Genomic DNA, 23,324 nt, shown 5'->3' with positions numbered 1-23,324 from the left:
TAACGTTGATCTATTTTCGCGAATGAATTAGCGGTAATCGTCATCTTTCGCCCTTTTTACACTTCCATAGACGATTAATCAACGCAAGTTTATCTCTATTCACCTCTGAATGGCAAGGAAAGTCACTGTAAGTAAATTCAATTGAGTTTTTTTGAAGTTGTGAGAGTCTTTTTGGCTGTTTGTAGCTCGGCGCTGTAATGGCGCGTAATCCTCTGTCTCTCTCTGTACAATTTTAAGTACAAAATGAGTCAATTTCAGTCGAGTTTACCTCACCGATCGTTGCCGTATTTAAGAGAATTTCTGTGGAATACACTTCACGAATTTCCTCGCTATCTGCCACTCAATTTACGGTAGAAAAGTCTGATTTCGAGTGATTCGCAACGACTGACAGAAATTGTTTTTGTAGTACAACTTCAAACTTTGCACGAAATTTCACACCGGAAAAACACTTTTAGAGAACTTCAATGGTGAACTAAATGCAACTAACATAAAGCAGTTCGATATAAATCTGTTCTTTAATACATCTTTCTTTGTCTAGTATCTGAGTTACTCGCTCGTTCGCTTGTTAGATTTTTTACCAATGGTTTGTAGAGTCCGTAGACGGCGCGTAAGCCAATTCATTGACAAAGTTGCGTAAACAAACCCACTTGAAAGCCAACTTACCGCAAGAAAAAAAGATATACATGTTATTGTCCGGCTTAGGGTCGGTCCGTATAGGGAAAAACTGTGACCTTGGGCTGAACTGTGAGCTCGGATCTCAGCATTTTCAAGACCTCGGTCACAGTTTTTCCCTATACGGACCTCCCAGCCGGCTAATAACATATATAACCCTGACCAAGTAAAAACGAAATGTTAGATATAGTAGTGGCCTCCAGCCTCCCATTATAGCCGTCCTTTCCACTCATACATTTTAGACTGATCAGTTTTCAAACGTTTCCGCCTTCTTCATTAAGAGAAATATCGTTGAGATCCCAAAATACCAGAAATGCCTTTTTCTAGCCTTCAATGGTGGTAATTCAGCGGTGTTATATTCTTAATTATCCATAACGTGTTTTAAAATGCCAATTTGCCCTGACTGAAATTAAATTTCCTCACTTTCCTCTGACCATTTCCTGACCTGAGGCAGCCCTCAGTATATTAGCGGAGTTCCGGCGACCCGAAGGGCCGCCAAGCGGAGCCCCATACTCATATAGGAAAGAAAAGGAAACCCATGAGTTGATTTTCTCATGGCTATCATGGCTAGCAGTATTGCTCGTGGGCGCGTACGCACGACGACGACGACGGCGGCGGCGGAGTTGCCCAACATGGCGGCCATACTCCAAATAATAGGTTGACAGAGACATGCAGCCTTGGGTTACCGTGTACTTCCTTGATATTGCACATCCATGTTATGATCAAGTGACACCTGTCAAAACAAGGTATCCGCTGACCAGTATCACGTGACCATATCGCGGACTCAAGTTTATACCTTCTCGAGGTCACGTGTTTTTGAAGTTGACCGCTGACCAAGTACTGGTTATCGATTAGATCGCGGGCTCATATTATGTTAACTTGTTGGAAACAGAGCAGGATTGTTCGGAAGCCGGTTAACGCTAACCCAGGATAAAAAGTTAACAGAATTATAACTTTTTCTTACATACAAATGTTTTTTGCTGTTTTGTTTTGTGTATATGGTGATTATTAAAACTCAAAACAGAAGGCCAAACAATAAACAGAAAACCTCACCGCAAAGTTACAAAACTCAAATCAAAATTCTACCTTTTTCTGGGTTAGCTTAATCGGGCTTTGAACAACCCGGCCCAGGAGCTACGCTTTTAGGCTGGCCTAAATCTATATATTAGCACGGCTAGTTGTAGAAGCTATTTGTCAATGACCTTCTCCGCCTCCTTAGCTTGTTCAGCCTCCCTTTCTTCCTTGGAGATGGGCTCGATTTTCCAGTGCTCCTCCTGTGACAGAACAACGCACTGAGCTTAGATTTATACCTCTTTACTCCCAGAACTACCTAATCTGCGTTTAAAGCTGTGAATTGCCGTTTTTAAAGCAATGGATTGCAGACTAGCAAGACGCTCTATGCCACAAAATGTACACTAACACAGTGAAAGGAACAACTAAACTATTTTGTACTGACTGGGTGAAAACGGCTCAAATAGCTTAAATATTAAACAACCTGAAGAAGTAGTTCTTTGGAAGAATTTCTTTTAGGAAACAGAGAACATTTTGTCTGGCCATCCACTACTTAATATTTGCTACAGCTAGCTGCTCACGTTTTGTTGTTTGGCAAGATTTAGTTCTCATTCTTCGAAACTTCCACATGGGTTAGGAAGTAAGGCAAACGTACATATTGAGAAACATTTCAAAGTTACTCAGATTCTTAGCCAAAAAATGTGCCAAGGAGTGCTTGATGGCTCTCATATTTCTACAAACCTTGGATTTGTTGACATTTATACCATGTAAAGAAAAGATTACTCATTGTCAGCGGTTAAAAGCAACAAAGACAAGACCAGTTTACCTGTCCAAATATTCCAATATGGCGGCCTTCTATATCCCACACTGCAACGGCGCAGTCGCTGGATGCCGTAAGTACCAGCAGCCTCTCTGAGCGAGTAAACAACTGAATGCTGTTGATGGTGTCGGTATGTGGTTGGAACTGTTTGAAAAGGGCTGGAACAAAGGAGGTAAAATGAAGGGCTTACTTTAAGTGTTACATGTCAACCGTTCACTAAACGTCGATGCCATAGCTATACTGAAGATTTTTTCTCTAATTCAAACATTGTCTCTAACGGGCAATGGCTGAGAGTTATGAACTCCCCAAAAATGGATTTCTTAATATTTTGCTCATCTCGCTTATGAAACGAAGAAAACGTTGGTTGAAATTTTCTATTACGTTCAGCAATTCATAAGAGTCTAAACGCTTTGATTTTTACCATAATCTTTGTAGACGTATTTATGTCGTTCTAGTGTAAGTTATATTTTTAATGTAGGTGTAGGCCCCTAGATGAGCCCTTTGAGTTCTTGGGGCAAACATATATTTTAATAATACTTGTGAAAAATTAGTTCGTGGCAAGTCTGACGCGGGACTTTGATTGGGATGCTCAACGAGTTTGCTGTTAAATTCTGAAAGGTCTCTGAAAAGTTTCTTGGTCGAGACAAAACGCCAAGACAGACTTGCCACGAACTATTTTTTTCACAAGTATTATTAAAATATATGTTTGCCCCAAGAACTCAAAGGGCTCATCTAGGGGCCTACACCTACATTAAAAATATAACTTAGAACGACACGAATACTTCTACAAACAAATATTTAAAAGATTATGATAAAAATCAAAGCGTTTAGACTCTTATGAATTGCTGAACGTAATAGAAAATTTCAACGTTTTCTTCGTTTCATAAGCGAGATGAGCAAAATATTAAGAAATCCACTTTTTGGGAGTTCGAAAATCTCCGCAGCCATTGCCCGTTTGAGACAATGCGAGTGGCGCCAGATAGAAAAATTCCTATAGGGCAGCATACAAAGGGCATTACACAAAGAAATGAGCTTTTGTCCAATGAGCAAATGATTGTTACAAAATTAAACCTTAAATATCAAATATAGACTTACGTGGCGGGCTGTCATCATCAGCTGTACAGGCAGCACAATACTCAGAGATGTCCCAAACTTTGATGACTCCTTCTGCATCGCCAGTTACAAGGTACGAGTTTGTTTCATCTACAGTCATTGTTAGAAATCCGGCTAAAAACATAACGGGAAATTTAGATTTACCTATTGCACACTTTTTCGTTTCTTCCCCTTTGTCTTTGATGAGAGCTCTGCTGGCAGCCAACTTGAAAGGTCTGCTACTTTGGCTTCTCCGCAAGTATTCACAATTGACAAATTTCTCGGTTAAATATCCTTATTTTCTTTTCTACTGTTTTCTGTATTTTTTTTCTTCCACTGTGATCAGCATAGTGTGAATAAAGACTGTATTTGATTTGATTCAAAAACATCTATTTAACACTTTGAGCCCCAACTACGCATACGCGTAATTAATAGTCGTTCTCTTTGTGCCACTTGTGACGTCATCTATTTAAATGTCATCAGATATTCTTGATCAGCAGATAGTAGTACTAGGCTAGGCCTTTCCGTACAATGGTCAGGTTTAGATATCGACGACATTCCGACGTCGCAAATCGAAAAACGTTATCAGTTTTGGTGCAAAAACGGTCGTAAAATGGTCCACTACGCCTATGATTGATCACAATCTCGTTCCCAGAGTCTTCGTTCCCCTTGACCAACGGTCGGAAAACGAGAGCTCTGGGAGCAACCATCTTAGGCATGCGCCATAGATACAGACTGCGCAGTGAAACGGATGGGCAGAATAGACCAATTTTGATATATTAAAATTCAGCCTAAAACAATAGACCTCAGCACGAGGCTCTGGGGGATAAATACAGAGTTTGTGGGGTTTATTCCCCACAGCCTCGTTCTGAGGTCTATTGTGTTAGGCTGAATTTTAATATATCGAAATTGGTCTATTCGGTTATTTCAAAATGGTTGCTCCCAGAGCTCTCGTTTTCCGACCACTGGTCAAGCGGAACGAAGACTCTGGGAACGAGATTGGATTGATCAAGGTCCATTTCTTGGCCTCGCCCGTAATTAACATCCAACTTTTCGCCGCAGCCAGAAAGAACATGCAACGCAAAAGGTAGCCAGAGTAAAAGGGCCGAGAAAAAAAAGAAAGGAAAGAGGCAACAAACAAAATTGAGAATGGTTAATGGCAAAAAAGTCCAAATTTTGGCTTATGCGCATGCCCGGAATTGAAATATTGCTCAATTTTGTACCTAATCCTCGAAAAATCTCTCCTTTTGGCAAAAAAAAGCTTTCAGCAAACCTTAGGCTTATTTAGCGTCATGGCAGCCAAAAAACCTGGCTAAACGGTTAAAAACGGTATTGTTTTGGCGAAAGTTTGGTATTCAAAGGGTTAAAGTAGCTCGCAATAGCGTCCGGCGTTTTCTGATACTTTTTCTTTGACGGATTGATACTACCAATCATTGGCTTTATCACACAAATGTCCGATCATTGGGGAATAGGTTGTGGTTATCTTATCTTCAAGTCATAATAGGTTTCCATAGCAACAGCATAACCAGTTAAAAACACCCTTAATTTTAGCTTTAAGCGCTTATAACTCAAACACGGCTCAGTAACCCACACTTTGCATTGTGAAGTTGAAAATTGACATGATCAGATACAATGTTTTCCAAAGTTCAAAATTCTGCCGACGGGGTCCATAGATACACCTAAACTCTTCGAAATTTTGAGGTGGCTCTGATCCCCGTACTCACCGTGTTCATGTGCTAAAAACTGCCCCACACACATTGATTTTTGTGTGTTCCAAAATCGGACCTGCGAAAAATAAGAAGAGAAAATGATTGTGGAAATGTTACATTATTCGTTCTTTATGTCCCTGTGTTACCGAAGCTTACACATCTGTCGCCACCAAGCAATATAAGAGATGTATGGAGGTCAGAAAGGGAACTAGTATGTTGACACTGGCGCTCAAACGCTCGCACCAAGTACTGAAAATTATGGGGATGGTCCATGTTCCCCTAATTTGAAGCAAAAGTCACTGGGCTGTGACAAGTAACCTTGTAAATCCTGTGTTCAGAATTAACACACTGATGCACTTTTCATTCAAAGTGGAATATTCAACTAAACCTTTACAGGACCAACTTCCACTCAATTGCCAAATCCCCCATGGTGAAAGAGGGTCTTGACGTTCTACATTTATCGAGTACTTTTTAGGGCGTTTGTTGTAAGAGTACATTTCTACAAGGAGAAGGTATACAGTCGAACCTCTCTACAACGGCCACCTTAGGGACAGAGGAAAGTGGCCGTTATAGAGAGGTGACCCTTATGGAGAGGTAGGATTGTGATATGAGGTGCAACATTTATATTTCTCAAAAATGTTTATTTTAGCCTATAAATACGTAACACAATCAAAATGCATCAAAAAAACAAAAACTAAATAGAAAAAAAGACCAACGACGCGTAGTAGGGATCAACTTTGGTGACCTTTTCCAATAAAAAAAGGGTGATTTTGTATTCACCGTTCGTCATTAATTGATTAACTGGCAGTTGTCGAGAGGTTATTTACAGTTCGGACGCGTTTGACCCAGTGTTTTATCTGTGTTTTATCTAGTGACTGTCGCCGTTGTGGATAGGTGACCGTTGTAGAGAGGTTAAAATGAGGGTGAATGTATAGACTGTCCGCCGAGAAAAAGTGGCTGTTGAAGAGACGTGGCCGTTTCAGGGAGGTGGCCATTGCAGAGAAGTGGCCGATAGTGGAGGTTCCACTGTATGAAAAAAATGATTTACTTACTCACGTTGTGTCGAGAAAAATCTAAATCACAAACACAACATAGTTAAAAAACGCAACAGAGAGGCAACTTAACATCTTGGCCATAGCAAGGTATAACAGAGGAGGTTAGGGTACAGAACTTGAAACCAGGACCTCTGGATAATAACATCAGCACCCTATCCAATCGGCCACACTGTCTCCTGTATGACGCTGGGAAGGTTCACTGCTTGGAGCCGCACTCATAAGATGAGGTTCTGATCCTCATTAGAGACTACATGTTACATCAATATTGAACAGCCCTGTCACTATTATATGGGAACCCGTTTTCCCCTCAAATGACTCTACACATTCTTACCCATCCACTAGCGTTACACGACACCAGATTGGCTCCTACACTGGAAGCCGACATCGGTCTTTCATTCAGAAACATCAGTTTAGTCACAGCATAACCAAAATCATCCTGTTAAAGAGAACGAAAAATAATTGTCATTATTAAAAACTGAATCATTGGATAATGCAATTCTAGAGTTGGCTTAGCCATCACGGGTTATGAGCCATTATGCCATGCTCTACAAATATGGAAAGCGTACGCGTGATTTTTTGGGGCGTTTTTATTTTTGTCCTAGTTTAGCTTTCTATATTTTGGGGGCGTCTTTAACAAAAAAATTATTCCACTTGCGCTTGTTGGAGATGACTGATTATAGCCAGTTCATATCCAACGCGCGTACGTGGAATAATTGTTAATTATACGATGTATTTTTTTTTTCCTTTTCATTGGCTGACAGCCCACCACGTGACCTGCAGAAAAATGGATACAGATAATGGTCTACTCAAGCGCAGGAACGACTAAATGTGTTTTGCAGCAATAATATTCTGCTCATGCGTAAATGAAAGCAAGCTCTTGAGTGAAAAATGGAAGATTGCTTCACCGGGCGTCAAAGAGTTATTTAAATATGAAAATAAACTTGGCGATCGGATGATAAATAATTATTGAACTCGGTTGTCAATTCTCGGTCATCCTGCAATTATTGAGCTCAGTCATCAATTTTTGCGTCAGCCTTCGGCTTTGGCAAATAATTTATCTGGTCACCAACGGCAAATCACGCTATTTTGCTCAACCTCGTCTAATAATTGTTAATTAGTTTCCATAGATGTTGCATATCATAGAATCTTATCATTCGATATCCTGAATATTACGAACGCCTAAGTTTCACTTTCTCTACCTGTTCATTGCGTGACTGTTCAGACGTGATAGATGTTGCAGAGCTTAAGCGATCCGTTGCTTGTGGTGGCTTCAAAAACGATTCTGTTTCCACTGAACGAGTACTTGTGATCTCCTGCTATGAGACAAATGCAGTCAGTAAACAATTTGGCAAAACAAGGAAATAAAAACAAAATCACTGTAATAGGTCAAACGAGAACAAAAGTTACAACTGAGGACAACTAAGGACAACTGAGATGGATAGCAAACCACAATAGACCTTATCACGGTTTTCGACGTCATCCTGACGATAAGACAAGGCAAGATAAGATAAGAACTTTATTCGTGTGTCGAAGTCGCTAGCATACAATGTACACTAATTGGGGACACCTAACTACAATTATTTATCTATAACTAATAAAATATAAAATATATGTACATGTGTAAAAGGTAAAAAAAGGTGAAGTCTGCATGCGAGCCAAGTGGCCCATCAGGCCAGAGCTTATCCCGGTTTCTGTAGCATGAAGCAACTGGGAGTATTTCTACTCCTCCCTAGATGGGATGCTAGTCCATCGCAGGGTTACCTCCCAGCATTAAGTTCGCCGGTACCCATTTATACACCTGGGTGGAGAGAGGCACTGTGAGAGTAAAGTGTCCTTCCCAAAAACACAACACAATGTCCCCGGCCAGGGCTCGAACCCGGACCGCTCGATCCGGAGACGAGCGAACTAACCATGAGGCCACCGCGCCTCCCACTATGTACATGTGTAAGTATTGAAAAACATATAAAACAAACAATGAGTCATGCAATAAAGTCTATTGTTAGTTGTTACATAAAAAAAAAAACAGTCTTTACAAGTACTGTCCAGCAGGCTTGTGAAATTAACCAGTTTGATGCGCTTTTTAAAAGTGCCCAATGATTCAGACGATCGAATAGATATGTCGAGTTTGGACCAAATGACAGGGCCTAAACAAGTCAGGCTATGTTTGCCATGAGCAAATTCCTAAATCTTGCTTCAACGATTCAAACGTTTTGTCAACATCTTCTCAAGTTGATAGCCCTTCTAGAGACAACGAACGCAATACGTTCCAATACATTGTGCATGTTTGGAATATCTTGAACCAATTTTTTGCCCAGCATTTTAGGAGAGGATGGTTAAGCGGTTCCAACACTCACCAAGAACTTCAGATGATGTCGGATCACAATGTTTCAAACAATTGAGCAGGGCTCTAAATTTTGATGGGCCATATCAAGTGAAAGAAAGTAAAAAAAAATAACGTTTATCAAAACTTCGCATAGTCTGAACTGTACCAGCTAACTTTCGTTACAATTCATTATACTGTTAAAAAATAGGAATTATAGTAGCTGTATGGGCTTATCTGTTTTTGTTTTAAAAAAACCAACATCCAAATGTATAAATCGTTACATACCGTCTTTTTCGATCTTCTAGAAGAACGCGTGGGTTTCCTTTTAGCATGTGACGAAAGATGCCTGAAAGCTTGTTCTGAGTTCAAATTCCAGAGCACTATTTCACCGTCATAGCTTGCCGTGGCCAGTGTTGTTGGAGGACAGAAAGCTTCAGATAATACATCATCCTGGTGCTCCTGATGAATACAGCCAAACGGTGCAAATGAAAGGTTGCGTGTTAGCTTGCACCGCGTCCATGCAAGTTTCTTATTCATATTTAGAATATAGCCCAAAGACATTATGCGCGCTGATTGGTTTAAAATCGCGTTTTTATTAAACAATTAGATTAAGAGTTCAAGATTTCTATCACGCATAGAAATCGAGAGCGAATAATCTAATTGTTTGATGATGATGATAATAATAATAATACTACTACTACTACTACTACTAATAATAATAATAATAATAATAATAATAATAATAATAATAATAATAATAATAATAAAAACAATCTTTAAAGAAGAAGCGCCCGTCACGTAAATACGTGGTTTTCAGGGAGGTCCTCTATAAAATAAAAAGTGTTAAAATCTAAAATAAGAAATACAAGTATCACAGATCTAAAATTAAAAAATATACAATAATTAAAACTACTAAAACTACCAAAACTACCTACTGTCATTTTTTCTAAAAATGTTTATCCATTAAGAACCTTATAAGGTTTTTCTTAAAAATTGTGCATGGCATTGGCTTTCTTAAAAATACTGGGAGAGACATCCAGTCATTTGTAAAACGAAAGTAGGACACTCTCTTTTCGCATTCCGTTTTAGGTTTAGGCAATCTAGGTAAGTAGCCATGTCTAGTGTTGTAGCCATGTGAACTTCTTAGTGTCGACTTAAAACTTTCAAAATGCTGCGGAATGTCTCCTTTGATTGCATTTTCTACGGCGGTACATCGGTGAGAAAAACGTCTTCCAGCCAGAGGTAGCCAATTCAGACACTTCAGAGCTTCTGAAGAAGACATCTTCCCTAATTTAATTTTCTTCGCAAATTTGTTCTGAAAACTTTGCAATTTTTCCATTTCTGATCTTAGACCGGGTTCATCTCCCCACACTGTGTCAGCATAGTCTAGGCGTGGCAGCACTAGCCCATTGTAGAAGGTTATGCAAGGTTTAGTATAAATCTACTAGTTGTTCAAAACTTTATCTAAATCCTCTTCACAGACACTTCGAAAACTTAAAGAAGCAGCCACCAGTTCGTTAACCAGCGCTCACTGCTACGCTACTAACTATCTACAACAGAATAGATGGTGAGTAGCGTAACCAATCAGCGAAAGGCATTCGTGATAGAACGCTAGCAGATTTATAAAACTCGATAGAAACAATAATCATGTTTGCTATTTCCTAAATGCAATAAAACTACGTGCTGTCCAAGTTAGAAATAACTGGATTACAAAAATTCATAGAACTTCCAATACCCCATTCCGTCTATGAGACGCGTGCGCAGTGAATTATGGTGGTTATATGCAATGTCTCGAAGAAATCGTGTGCACGATAAATACAACTACTATGATTCCCTACGAGCAAGTCTCAGGGGAATGGCTCATTGGGACCTCACTAATTTCTTGAATCCATTCTTTATTTCAAAATTGATTATGTAGTTCTGTTATTTGTCAATTCTATTGTGCACTAGACTGCTCTCTTAATATAAGAGTGTTTTAAAAACCCTTACATGGCCCTGATGCAAAATATACTCTGGTCATTTTAAAACAAATCATCGAACTTTTTACCAGTCTCCCTTTCCACTCTGATGGGTAGACGTAAAATGAGTTCAGCTGACTGTCTCGGAACACAGAGATGGTCCTGCAAGGAAATAATTCAAGTTCAATTTGACTTGCTGCTGGAACTGCAGCAGCTTTTAACGGAACCAGCGAAACTGCTTAGAGAGAAGTGAGAGATGCTGGGAAACTCACTGGCAAAGTAAATTAATTCTATTTTTGGTAGAGTCCGTTTTGCTTTACAGGAGAGGTACCGTGGAATGCGGCTAGCTCTTTCGGCGTATATAGTGGAATCCGGATTCAGTTTTTAAATCTCTGATAGAAACTCGGGTAGTTCGAGAAATCGGGGAGAACTTGTCAGTGTTCGAAGGAGGGGAGACATTTATCTTGATATTTCGACCATGAGTGTAGCCCTAGGGCACTATCGTCGTCGTCGTCATCATCATCATCATCTCTTACCTGTCCCATCCTACAACGATAATGATCCTTTTTAAACACAGCACTTGGCTGATCTCTGCTGGGTCGCCATTACCAGCCATCAAGATATGGTGACAGTGACCATTAAAATCCCAGATCTGGAACAAATAATGCAACAAAAAAAATTCAGCGAAAAAGGAAAGCGACAAAAACAGCTAAAATGGAATAACTCTACCTTGACTGTCCCATCAGCACTGGCTGTAAAGAGCCTCGTTTCTGTGGCATCCTGGGCTAAGGTAGTTATTTCTGAGTTCCCGTGAGCATTAGCAAACTGTACGAAAAATAAAACAAAGCAATAACACATGAAGGAGGATCAGTTTTTAATCAAATCTTCACGGCTTGTACAGCTGCAATTTACAACTGTTGTTAATTATAACACACTACATCATAGACAGTCTTCAACTGAGTGTCGTAAAACCAAGACTAAAGTAATCACTCGAGCCAATCACAAATGACACAGACAATTTAGTGAACTAATCAAAACTTGAAGTAAATGCATGTACTTGACTAAAGCGCGGGAAAACGTGTGCAAGTAAAACGATTGTTTTTGGTTTTACTTCTGATTGGAGGAAAAAGTGGCGTGAGGTTTTTTTAAGCCAATCTTGTGGTATTGTAATGCTTTACTGTTATATCAGGGCGGCACGTGCCGTATTTTGCAAATCCTCTTAAAACTACTGGACGTTCTTCAGTCTGATATGAGCCAGTCACACTGATGTGAACGTTTTCGCGTCAACTGTAAAGGTCGTCACTAGTGGACATGTCCCCTCGTCATGTCCTCCCAGCATGTCCCAGCAGCTTGTCTCCGTGTCATATCCCCGCGTCATGTCCGCCCAGCATGTCCCCGCAGCATGCGCCCGTATCATATCCCCGCGTCATGTCCGCCCAGCATGTCCCCGCAGCTTGTCTCCGCGTCATGTCCCCCCAGCATGTCCCTGCAGCATGTCCCCACAGCGTGTCCCCCCAGCATGTCCCCTGCAGCATGTCCCCGCAGCATGTCCACGTGTCATGTCCCAGCGTCATATCCCCGCAGCATGTCCCCGCGTCATGTCCCCGCAGCATGTTCCCTAGTGTTTGTCAGTACCTAACTCAGTAAATTCCGATCCTAAATGGTTATGGTTTTCTGGACTCAACTCAACTCGACTTCTTTATTGCGCAGTATTTACAGATTTTATATTAGTTAGTATCAATAAAACGAGGAATATTTGTAGCATATGGTTAAGGAGAAGACTAAAAAGATATGTGCGTGGTACTCAGAGTGGCCATTGGCTTTCGAGCTGGCTACCACCATGTTAAGCTAAATGCGGTAGAACAAAAGTACATTACAGAAAAATAAATTTCTGAAAATACATGACAGAAAAATATGGATACATGACATAGCTGCAAGTGACTGAAACAGACTTCTTAAAAATGCTGAAGTTGCAACTTTCGGTTCAACATGGCATTGAAGAAAGCAGCTACTAGGTTTCTGCTAGTCTTACCTGTTTCACCTTCTGCCCAGTCTCTATCATCCACATAGTTATGACAGATCCAGTACAAGCGCTTACAACCTACAACGTAACGTAACAGTGTAAGGATGACAAATGCAGACTTTGGTCAGATGAGTTATATTTATCTATTTACTTAGTCACGAGTATGAGGCCGCAAAGAAAAAAAATACGAGTTCCCGAAGCTGTCAGAAATGATCTCGTAATGTGATTCTTTTAATATTTCAATGTAAAAAAAAAAAAAGAAAGAAAGTGGAGTATAGATAATGCAGGCGAATGGTTATGAAGCCTGGCAACCTTTAAAGGAGCAAAGAAAGAAAAAGAAAAAGAAAAAGAAAAAAATTGTCAAGATTTATTTTGGGAGGTTCACGATCGTGTACAATCTTTTATTTTGCTCTCACACACTATACTTGGGTTTACTAATCAAAACGTTTAGTTAGTTGCTCTGACAGAAGTAAACACGTATTGAGGCTTGTGCACGAAAGGCCAAAAATCGAACAAAAACACACAACAAAGAACTTCCTTGGGCTTGGCAACCATTTCCCTCTATCAACCAGGACTACAGTTGTCAAATTTGGCTGTTTCTTCAGTTTGACCTTTGCTACAATCTCCTCTTAACCCTTGTGCCTCAGCAGTTGTAGCAAAACAAAGATCGATGAAGGGGTCATTCTGAAATGTCTCAACAACAGCTGAAGGCTGAACCAAGAAAGTTTGCTCTAAAATACTTTGTTAGCGTTTGTCTGTTTACTGACCTGATTGAACTTGCTGTTATAAATGGCAGCTGTGACTGGATGTTCATGGCTCATAATTCTGTCTTTCACCTCTGGCTTCATTACCATTAGGGTCAGCTGACAGCGAATGGAATATCACAATTATTCAATAAATGATTTACGATGAAGTCATTCGTAAAATTTACCCCAAGTAGGACATTTAGGCCCCGTCCACGATAATTCATTTTCGAAACGATGCGTTTACGAAACGAAATGCATCGAAAGATTCACGTCTACATAACCGTCTTTCGCGACGTTTTCCTTGTTGACACCAAAGCGCTCAGAAACGTAGATACACAATAAAACACCATAAGCATCTTTTGCTGAGTCACCTGTGATGTGAATGAGGTTAACGTTTTTGAAGGGCTCTGTTGTCCACACTGATACGATTTCAAATGCATTTTCACATGTCTCTATTCTGGACGGCGTTTTCAAGTGTACGCGTTTTCGTTGAAAACGATGAGCGTAATTTGTGTGTGTGGACGTGGACGGTAGCGTCGGAAAACGCATCAAAAAGTGTGCGTTTTCAAAAGAAAAAGCATTAGTGTTGACGGAGTCTTACCTAATATAGGTAAAAATGTTGACTATAATTACTTTTGACTCACTAGATACAGTAATATAAATGAAAAATTGATGTCGAGGCTACTTAGCAATTAGACTACTCGCCCTCGTTTTCTATGAGCGATAGTCTGCTCGGCGTTTTAGTAGACACTCTAAAGGATTACAGCCCAAAACCTACAATTTTGTGTATTTTTAAGCTTAAAATTAGGTCTAATCTTCAGTTTCATGAACAGCACGCGCGATCGTTGTTTATCAACGAATAGAAAACGATGACAGAACCAATCAGATTCGCGGATTTCCAAAAGAGCACAGCTGAGTGGCTAAAAAACAAATACTGCTTACAACGTACAATTCACATAAACTGCGCGAGTGAAAGGTGAACAGAATAGTGTGGCGCCAGAAAGTAAAACGTAACATCTCATTACCTGCTGATTAAAGGCTGTGAACAGTTTACTGTGCTCTTCATCGTAATACATGGTGATCGATACTAGTAAGACACAAAATAAAATATCAAAATTAACAAAAGTTAATACAAATTTATTGTAGGTCATCACTTGTGTACCGCTTATCTCGGACACCAGTAACCAGTTGAAATATTTCGCTAGGATTTATGTCTGTCCAAGTTGCACGGTTTTGAGGAAAATGTGGTAAACAGACTTTCTGACAACAGAAACGCTGTGTGTTAATTAACGAGTTTTTCACCATGCCATGCAGCCAATCAGAATACTGGAAATCCGTTGTATACTCGACGGTATTACATCCAACCTTCCCATCATGCGCCGGGCGTATGTCGCAATGATTGTTTTGGTCACTGTATTTTCTATGGCATGAAATAAAATAGTTATGCTACGCTCTCTTGTGATATACCGTATCTCACTCGCCACTTGTATACACACTCCCCTGAAGGTTCTTACGTACACCGAGAAAATACAAGTGACTCGTGGGATATTTCATGGTATTCCACTCGAAAGCGTTGCACAACCAGTGTAAATCTTTGAAGATCCATGCATTCTCCCTTACTGATTATTACTAGGCGCCTAACTGAGTGTCAGAAAGTGCCTGTGTATTGAGTAACATTGTGAGAAGCGCATGTTAAGTATTTTGTAAGGAGCGTACTGCCCGGGTGTATGGTAACTTATTGATATTCAGTAACGTCGTAACCTGGTAACCTGGAGGACAGTAATGTTTGATCACATGTACCTTGTGTTATGTCTTACCCTCAGCTGGACCCTTTGGAAACATCCCAGACAGACGCTGAAGACAAACTTGAAGGTGTGTGTCCCAGATCCGGAGAACCTGATTTATACACAAACATACTTCTAAATGCACAAGCCACATTGAAACAAGTCGACTTTCACTTAGTTGTTTCTACAATAACGATGAGAATCCTCGCGCACTCATTGGTGGAGAGCTATGGAGACCATAAAAGTAACATAGCTGGTAACGCAAAAGAAGACAATGTTTTGAAAACTTGAGAAATTGTTGCGACTTTCCCAGTAAACCGCCAAGTTGTTACAATAAGGACACTCCAACTATGAATACTTGATATTTTTTTTGAACAGTTATTTTGGTGACTAAAGAATGAAGGCTGTTCAGATCATGTACAAGATTAGCTTTTTTACAGGGTAAAAATGTTAAATGCTATTGTTAATATGAAGAGCCCTTATTCTTGATAGTCACAGAAGAAAGACACCAAAAATGTTAAATGTTCACGGTTCGAGGGTCCTCACTGTGAAAGTCAGTTGGGACATTTGAGATAAACTTCAGGAAGAACAAGTCGGCTTCAAAGAGAAAAAAAAAGCGAATTTCACACTGTGTGCCACTTTTTTGTTCTTACAACATTTTGATGCTATCTGTAATCTATTACAGAACAGGAGTATGGCAAGGTAAAGAACGTGTTGATTTACGCTCCCTCATCAATGGCGTTACACAGACCAGCATCCAAGAGCTCTTTGAATTTTTTCTAATTTCATTGATACATATTTGCCACCTTAGAAAGGAGAAGACAGCTGAGGCGAGTCTCATGATCATCTCACAGTGCCTTGTGGGATCTTTACTGGCGACAAAAGGCGAGATGTCATTTTTACGATAACTGCAGAAATTCTCGCGCGCTCATTGGCTAATTTTTATTGTCAATAAGCGGACAGACACAGAAATTTACAATTTATGCGATGTGTCAACTAGCGAGAGTGGACAATTTGACAATATTGTAGTCTGCGGATCCACTCGGCGATCCACAGCTACTTTGACAATGTTATGACGAAATTCATGATCAATAACAGGACAGACGCATGAAAAACTGACGTCAATTTGTTAAACTGTCCCCAGTAACGATCCCACAAGGCACTGCGAGAAGAGACTCGCCCCAGATTTCTCGTTTGTAAAGTGGCCAATAGCTATAAAGTAGCAGCTTACTTTGTCTTTTGACAAGCTTATAAGTTGGCCTCTAGACTCAATGAATCGCACTGAGATGACGCTCTGCATATGGCCTCTGAGAACCTAGAAAAAACATTAAAAACACAGCAATATAACATGAACATCTTCTGTAGATCGAAACTTCATTATTGTGCTTATTTGAAGCTGGTTACGATGAAAATTCACAGGTCCATCATCAAAGGGCAGTTAGATGAATGCTAGGGAAAGAGATATTACGTAGGATGTGCTAAAGACTACTTTTCAGTACTGTTATCTCATTATCACTATCAGGTTTCAAAACGTTTTAAACAGTGCTTGGATAACTTGTAAGGTGTTTATGAAGAGAAGAAAGGGCTTCTTTCTATTCCTATTCAACATCGTTTCCACAACAGGCTGAAAAGCCGAATGATACATGCATATTGTCCAATTTGTAGAAATAAAGGTCGACTAAAACATTTATTTACTAAAACAACAAAAATATTAAAAAAAAAAAGAAACAAACTCTGGCCACGAAATGTCTTTAAGAAAAGTTCTCAGTTGTAAAGATGAACTTTTGCCTGTATTTGGTTATGTAAAGTCCACCGCCTTTTTTTCCACAAAGAACATAACAACCCTGATGATAAAAAATTTCACAAAAAAGCAGACCACAGAGACCTTACCCCGACTGGTTTGGAGATGACATAAGGATTCCACAAACACACATGATGATTAACACCTGCAGTGGCTGACAAGGAAAAAAACATTGTCTGTTTCATATATTGTGGTGTAGATTGATCAAATTTCACTTTCATTTGATTTCACCTCTGTAGCTATTTTAATAGCTGAATTAAAGCTTTTTTTTTTGAACAAAAAAGCTATAATTGAACAACTAGTGTAACGTACATATAGAGCGTTTTAAATAACGTGGCCAGCAGCCATGCAAGTGTATTGGAACAAAAGAAAGATCTTGTTTGATTGTATTTTGTTGTGGGGTGAGGAGAGGACAGTGTAAACAAAATCCATTGATTGTCTCTTCTCGCATCATCTCGTAGCAACAGCATCAAAATGTTTATGTAAGAAATAAATGAGAAACACATTATTTGGCAGATATGCTAATCTATTGCATGTAAATATTTAAGATCAAACTTACCAATCAAATTGATTCTCTCGCTGTAGTCAAATGCATTCACACCTTGAGGAATCTTAAACTGTGTTCTGTACAGATACGAAAATAAGAAAAATGACCATAGCCAAAAAAAGGAGATCACCCCCCACACAGTAACCTTTATTTTTTTTGTTGTTCACCTTTAATTCAGTTACCTCTGAGAAATAGATAAACTATTAGGAAGCGGCAAGGAAAGAAAAATAGCTGTTCACATTCATGACAGACAGACAGACATCACACAGCACGAGTAAATCATGTAATGTGTTCGAGTTCTAAGCAATCTTTTTTAATTTGCTCCGTTCTTGTTTATGAAATAAAATACAAAGGTTCTTACGTTCTCATGTTCATTTTGGATTTCTCTATCCAGCCTAGCACCAAGGAGTTCTTGTAGTTGGTGGCGCATGAGATGAAACAGTCTAAATGGGCTGAGTACATGACTGTAAAGACAGGACAATATAACAGCTCACTAATTACAATGCACATACAGACATAATGACGCGGTTTTCACTTGGTTTCACTTGGTAATTGGTTTTGCATCACTTCGCTACACGATTGGCTTAAAAAACCTGCGCCACTTTCTCAGCCAATCAGAAGTAAAACCAAAACCAATCGTGACCCGCTCGTACTCGTTTTCCCGCGCTTCGCGTCAGGCACATGTCACAGGCCCTTTGCAGGATCCGGTCACGTGGTATGGAATTAATTACGCTGGGACGCAAGTTACGCAGTGGGACTTCCAAAACAAAGGAAAGTCGGGCTGGACTGGTACAAGTTCCTTTGTTTTGGAGGTCCCACTGTGTAACTTGCGTCCCAGCGTAATTAATTCCGTACCATATGACCGGATCGTGCAAAGGGTCTATTGCTTCGAGTTTTGATTGGTTCATTGTGTTGTCCGTGTCCTTTGTGATTGGCTAGAGTGATTACCTCGGTTTTGGCTTTACCACACTCAATTGAAAATCGCTCTTTTGCAACGATTTCTAAAATCAGTGGTTCGCAAAGATGAAACTACAAGAAGCAAGATCAAGTGACCTCAAAAGTTCTAGCCAAGAATGAACTCAACAAATTGCGTGGCATATTCTGCGGATCAAAACTAAACACTACAAAAACTTATTTTCTTAATGCGTTATTCCCATGGAACACATTGTGCCTGCATTAAAGTCGTTATGTTTGAAACTAAAAAACTGTAAACAATTCCACTGAAACGGATATGCAAAATTTGAACTATGTTTCATTGTTTCATTTCGTTCCATAAGAGTTTCTCAAATTGGTAAAAACACACATTCCAGGAATATTTCTAACTGTGTTACAGTTTTGTTAAACAGGGTTTCATTGTTATCGGTCTTTTGGACGCCAAGTCGCGCATAGGGAATCGACCAGCTTCCTACACTCCTGTCAGTCCTTTGCAAGCCGCGAGGCTTGCTCCCAGTTAAAGGAGCTCAGTCACGGTATTTTGAGTTATTTTGGCCACATACAAAATTACCTTTAAATGGTAGGAAACCTGAAAATAACAGTTTAATAAGATAGAAAAACACCAAAGACATAATGATAAACCATAAAGGAACAAGGATGGCTAAAGATGGAGAAGATTAACACGGATTGCAAACGACGAAGTTGAAAAATTGAGGCTAAACTTTTCAATATGCACAAACCCTGACTGAGCTCCTTTAAGGTTTAGAACCTGACATTCTGTCTCCACAACCCTTCTCCAACCATTTGGTGTTCACATAAGAGGAACTTAAGAGATGGTGAACAGGTTTTCTTTTCTCGTTACTCTTATAGACTCTATTCTTAACACATTGTACTATACAACAGTTTAGTTCATCACAATTTTCACTCACCTTGTCTGGCCCATTCAGTGTGTCCTTGGTGCTTCACAAATCTTGCATTCTTGTAGTTACCCTTGTTAACATCATGGATATTAACGTTTAAACATACATCTGCTCAAGTAAAGAAATGACAACAGAAGTTAGATGTATTATATATGGGTTACCGACCAAGCGTGAGGTCAAGTTCTTTTTTTGCGTGTTTATGGACCGGGACGAAGTCGAAGCTATAAACGTGGCCAATATCCAGTCATTTTGACCGAACAAGTTTGGTCAATAAAAGATTTATTATATGGCTTTCGGGAAAATTTCTCTAGCGGGAGATAGCGGGTAGTTCCGAGCGGGCAAGATGGCGCCATCTTGCCCGCACGGGTAGTCAATCACAGTGCAGGATTTTGTTCATCTTGCCCTCTCACAGAGTTAGGAGCTAGCTATATCAAAGATGTAAAATACTGCCTTAACTCAGCATGTTATGACCACCCCGTTAGTGTCGTCTCAATCGCTAATGGTTTATCAGTTAGGACAACCTTATATCAGTTATAAGCAGCTTAACTTAAATAAGTGAAAAAGATAAGACTTTCTAATGCTAATTTTAAAACATAAGGGCTCACTGCTAGTTTGGTCATTTGAACGTAACCCAATATAGTACAGTCATATTTCCAAAGCGCTTGGCAGATTAACGAGGTATCACTGTGCTAAGTTCATGTTACTGACTTGTGACGTCAAGCAAAATCAAATGAAAGAAATTAAGAAAATCCTTTTCTCATTCTGTTCAGTGGTCATATTTTTTGGACAACTGGAGACTGAGATTCTTGGATGACAATAGTTAAAAAAGGTAATCATGGTCAACTCTGTTAAAGACTGACACGACACGTGATGACCACGGTGTTATTTTCATTAGTACTACGAAGAAACAAGAAAACTTGAAAAACGGCAAAGTGAGATTTCGCCTGCATATTAACGTTAGAAAGGAGAAGGAACGCTCATGGCTGAATGCAATAAAAACAAAAATTGCTTTCGTGAAAGGCCGACTGAATTTTAGCAGCAAGAGTACAACAGCAGCCAATGTTCATCTTAGGGGATCTCTTTTAGACTAGTAACTGGCTGAAGACTGAATAACCATATTACCGTAGATATAATATATTACCTTCGCAGTCTGCTTATATCTGAAGTTTTTACGAGTTTTAGTTTCCAAGCTTTATTTCTCAACCGCGTTAATCCTCGGAGCAAAGACACTCTAGCATCAAAAGCACTAGACAAGGCCTTTTTCTAAATTTGAGTGAACAGCTTGAATTCACACGATAGGCTTTCGCAAGTGGAAGAACAAAATTATGAAGCTGAAATTAAAAAAGTCAATTTTCTTTGTAAACTCTTCTCCTGAAGCTATCGTTCATTTAGTTCAAAAGGCATTGCTTACTTGTAAAATAAAACAGAAACTGATTACACCCGTCGCTCTCCAGAATTTTGTGGCAACGCGCTAAAATTAGACCTGAGTGAATAAGCCAATCAAATGGGAGCATTGGTCGTCCGTCGGGATTTGTGATTGGCAGGCTGAACACCTCAGCCTCGTTATATCGGATCGCTCCGTGTTTAAATTGCGATAGTTGTATTTTCCAAACGGCCAAGAAGTCGACAAAACGTATTTACTTCAAGATGATTTTTAGCTCAGAGAAATGATCAAAGCGTAAATTACAAACTGTGTGAATTTGAATTCAAGGCAAGTTTCCTTCTTTCTGTAGTTGCCTGTTGCAAATGCGCAATTTTGCATAAATTCCATCGGCCATCTTGATTGATTGAGCGGTATTTCGAACTTTTCTAAATTTCACAAAAATGTGAACTCGCTGGAACTTTTGAAGTGTATTTCTGAAATAGTTCACCAAAAGGGACTTTTGGATGCAATAAGAGAAAATTCGAATTTTCCTACCTATCGTCGGATTCTCCATATTTAGAGACAGTGGCTCTTAATTTTCAATGGCCGGCACTTGTAGTGATCAGAAACAAAACAATCACTACCTGTAGGTACATCATGTCTGACTAATTTTGCTTTTCCTTGTTTCTCTGAAGAAAGGTAAAAATGCTTACAATCATATAAGAGTGAATATATTTTCACCTTGTTTGCTGCCAGCAGGCTGGGATGGTCGGTCAAACAAGGCCATTGTTGCTGCTGAAAACAGCAGAGCGTTCACCTGACCATGACAATCTCCAAACACAAGAATTGCTTCATTCAATTTATTGGGGTTGCTCCTAACGAAAAAAGACATATTTAGCAGTTAGATTATTAGCTCGAGATTTCTATCGACAGTTAAGTGCCGCGCAACTATCACGCATAGAAATTGAGAGCGACTAATCTAATTGTTTTAGCATAAATCTACTAGTCATTCAGAACTTAAACACAATTATCTAAATCCTCGTCATAGATACTTCGAAAACGCGGCCGTCATTTTGTTTAAAACTGCACACTGCTATGCTACTCACTATCTACTACAGAATAGACAGAGAGTAGCGTAGCCACCAAGAGAACGGCATTCGGGGTATAACGCTAGTAGATTTATACCAAGTGTGATAAGTTTCTTTGTCAGCCATAACTGATAGTAATTAAAGGAGCTACTGTGAGTCACACACGGCGCATCTTGAGACAACTGGCTAAATTCTCAAGTCTGTCATGCAGTCTCCTACTTCGAAATCTGTTGTAAATCTTCCTCCGTCGCAATTATCTTTTGCAATTTTAGTTTATGTTATTGCGGTATACTTTGAAGAGTCTGGCTGCATTTCAACGACCTTTGGTTTGTTAAAGTTTAAATTTTAATTTTAATTTTAATTTATACAGTATTGTTGTAAATTGCAATACTCCTTAAACATAATTAATTATTGCCCTATACTTTAAAGAGTCCTGCTGCATTTCAATTTATACAGTATTGTTGTCAATTTTGCAATACTGTTTAATAATTAAACTCAATTTTATTATTTAACAAAAAGTTCGTTTTGCGCCCTCCAGATTGGAAGTTGGGCTGGGGGCTCTCCTTTAAAAAAAAAACATTATTACAGAAACCACAAAAAGAACTAATTCGAGTCTTGAGCACAGTCTCTTCAACGGAGAGATCATGACGCATGAGGGGCAACGCTGAGAGGACACCCTTGAGCCAAATAGGCCACTAGTGCACCTAAAAAACATCGTGAATACTGGAAACTGGAACGTACGCGCACTGTAAAGGAGTGAGAAAATTTTACAGGCTGAAAGAGAAATGACTAGTAGGGAGGGTACCTGAGGGTACCTGAGGAAATCGAGGACGACCAAAGACCACCTGGAGGCGTACAGTACAGAAAGAAAGGAATGGGGGAGGCTGGAAATCATGGACAGAAGTACAGAGTCCTGCCGCAGACACAAAAGAGGGTCGTCCTAGGGGGGGGGGGGGGGGGGGCGAAAAAAAAAAAGCAAGTAAGGTACTCTTTTTAATAACCTGCTCTTACGCTAGAAAGAGAGTTTGAAGAAAGCAAAATCGTGAAAGGCCAAGGAAAGGTTCACTCTGGATGGACGACTCTAACCAGTCGTCTACTTCGAGTAGCAACTGCCCGAAGAAACATGGGTCTTAAGTATCGGTCTTAGTATTAATCACGTAGAATAGAGTGATGAAATCACGAACATCACTTAATAATTCAAGTTCTTCACGGGTCACGCAAAACCTTTAAGTCACGGATCACGAAGAATAAACATGTTTTTTGAAACGGATTTCACTATAAAAGTTAATGTTAAAAAACAACGACCTTTCGACCGTTCGACGGTCATTTTCAAACCAAAGGAACATTAACCTCCAATTGTGAATCAACAAAACGTTGTTTAACATTACAAGTGTGGTCTGTGTGATGCAGACTACGTCGGCTTCACGAGTCGACACCTATATCAACGTGTGGAGGAACATAAGCGATCAACAATCGGCA

General features: G+C 39.6%; 1 protein-coding gene across 2 annotated transcripts in view; it reads right to left on the bottom strand.

Annotated features, from left to right (window-relative positions):
* Nucleotides 1-23,324, bottom strand: part of LOC145460648 (cilia- and flagella-associated protein 337-like) — a 45,022-nt gene that overhangs the window by 4,843 nt on the left and 16,855 nt on the right. Inside the window, exons 9-28 of one of the 2 annotated variants that reach the window (XM_081445525.1) lie at nt 21,499-21,632; nt 19,404-19,502; nt 17,903-18,005; nt 17,554-17,618; nt 17,084-17,148; nt 16,425-16,508; nt 15,227-15,305; nt 14,435-14,496; nt 13,431-13,526; nt 12,673-12,741; nt 11,370-11,465; nt 11,177-11,292; nt 10,730-10,802; nt 8,968-9,141; nt 7,559-7,675; nt 6,691-6,795; nt 5,320-5,380; nt 3,599-3,730; nt 2,510-2,661; nt 1,875-1,946 (exon numbers count right to left, since the gene is read on the bottom strand). In XM_081445525.1, coding sequence (XP_081301651.1) covers nt 1,875-1,946; nt 2,510-2,661; nt 3,599-3,730; nt 5,320-5,380; nt 6,691-6,795; nt 7,559-7,675; nt 8,968-9,141; nt 10,730-10,802; nt 11,177-11,292; nt 11,370-11,465; nt 12,673-12,741; nt 13,431-13,526; nt 14,435-14,496; nt 15,227-15,305; nt 16,425-16,508; nt 17,084-17,148; nt 17,554-17,618; nt 17,903-18,005; nt 19,404-19,502; nt 21,499-21,632 — 1,954 coding nt within the window. The remainder of the gene's footprint in view (nt 1-1,874; nt 1,947-2,509; nt 2,662-3,598; nt 3,731-5,319; nt 5,381-6,690; nt 6,796-7,558; nt 7,676-8,967; nt 9,142-10,729; nt 10,803-11,176; nt 11,293-11,369; nt 11,466-12,672; nt 12,742-13,430; nt 13,527-14,434; nt 14,497-15,226; nt 15,306-16,424; nt 16,509-17,083; nt 17,149-17,553; nt 17,619-17,902; nt 18,006-19,403; nt 19,503-21,498; nt 21,633-23,324) is intronic. The other variant, XM_081445526.1, reaches the window with a different exon arrangement.

This window comes from Orbicella franksi, chromosome 11, assembly GCF_964199315.1.
Source record: "Orbicella franksi chromosome 11, jaOrbFran1.1, whole genome shotgun sequence".
In the NCBI taxonomy this organism is placed as follows: Eukaryota; Metazoa; Cnidaria; class Anthozoa; order Scleractinia; family Merulinidae; genus Orbicella; species Orbicella franksi.
The sequence above is the reverse complement of the archived record's forward strand: the minus strand, read 5'-3'. Positions and strand labels throughout refer to the sequence as shown.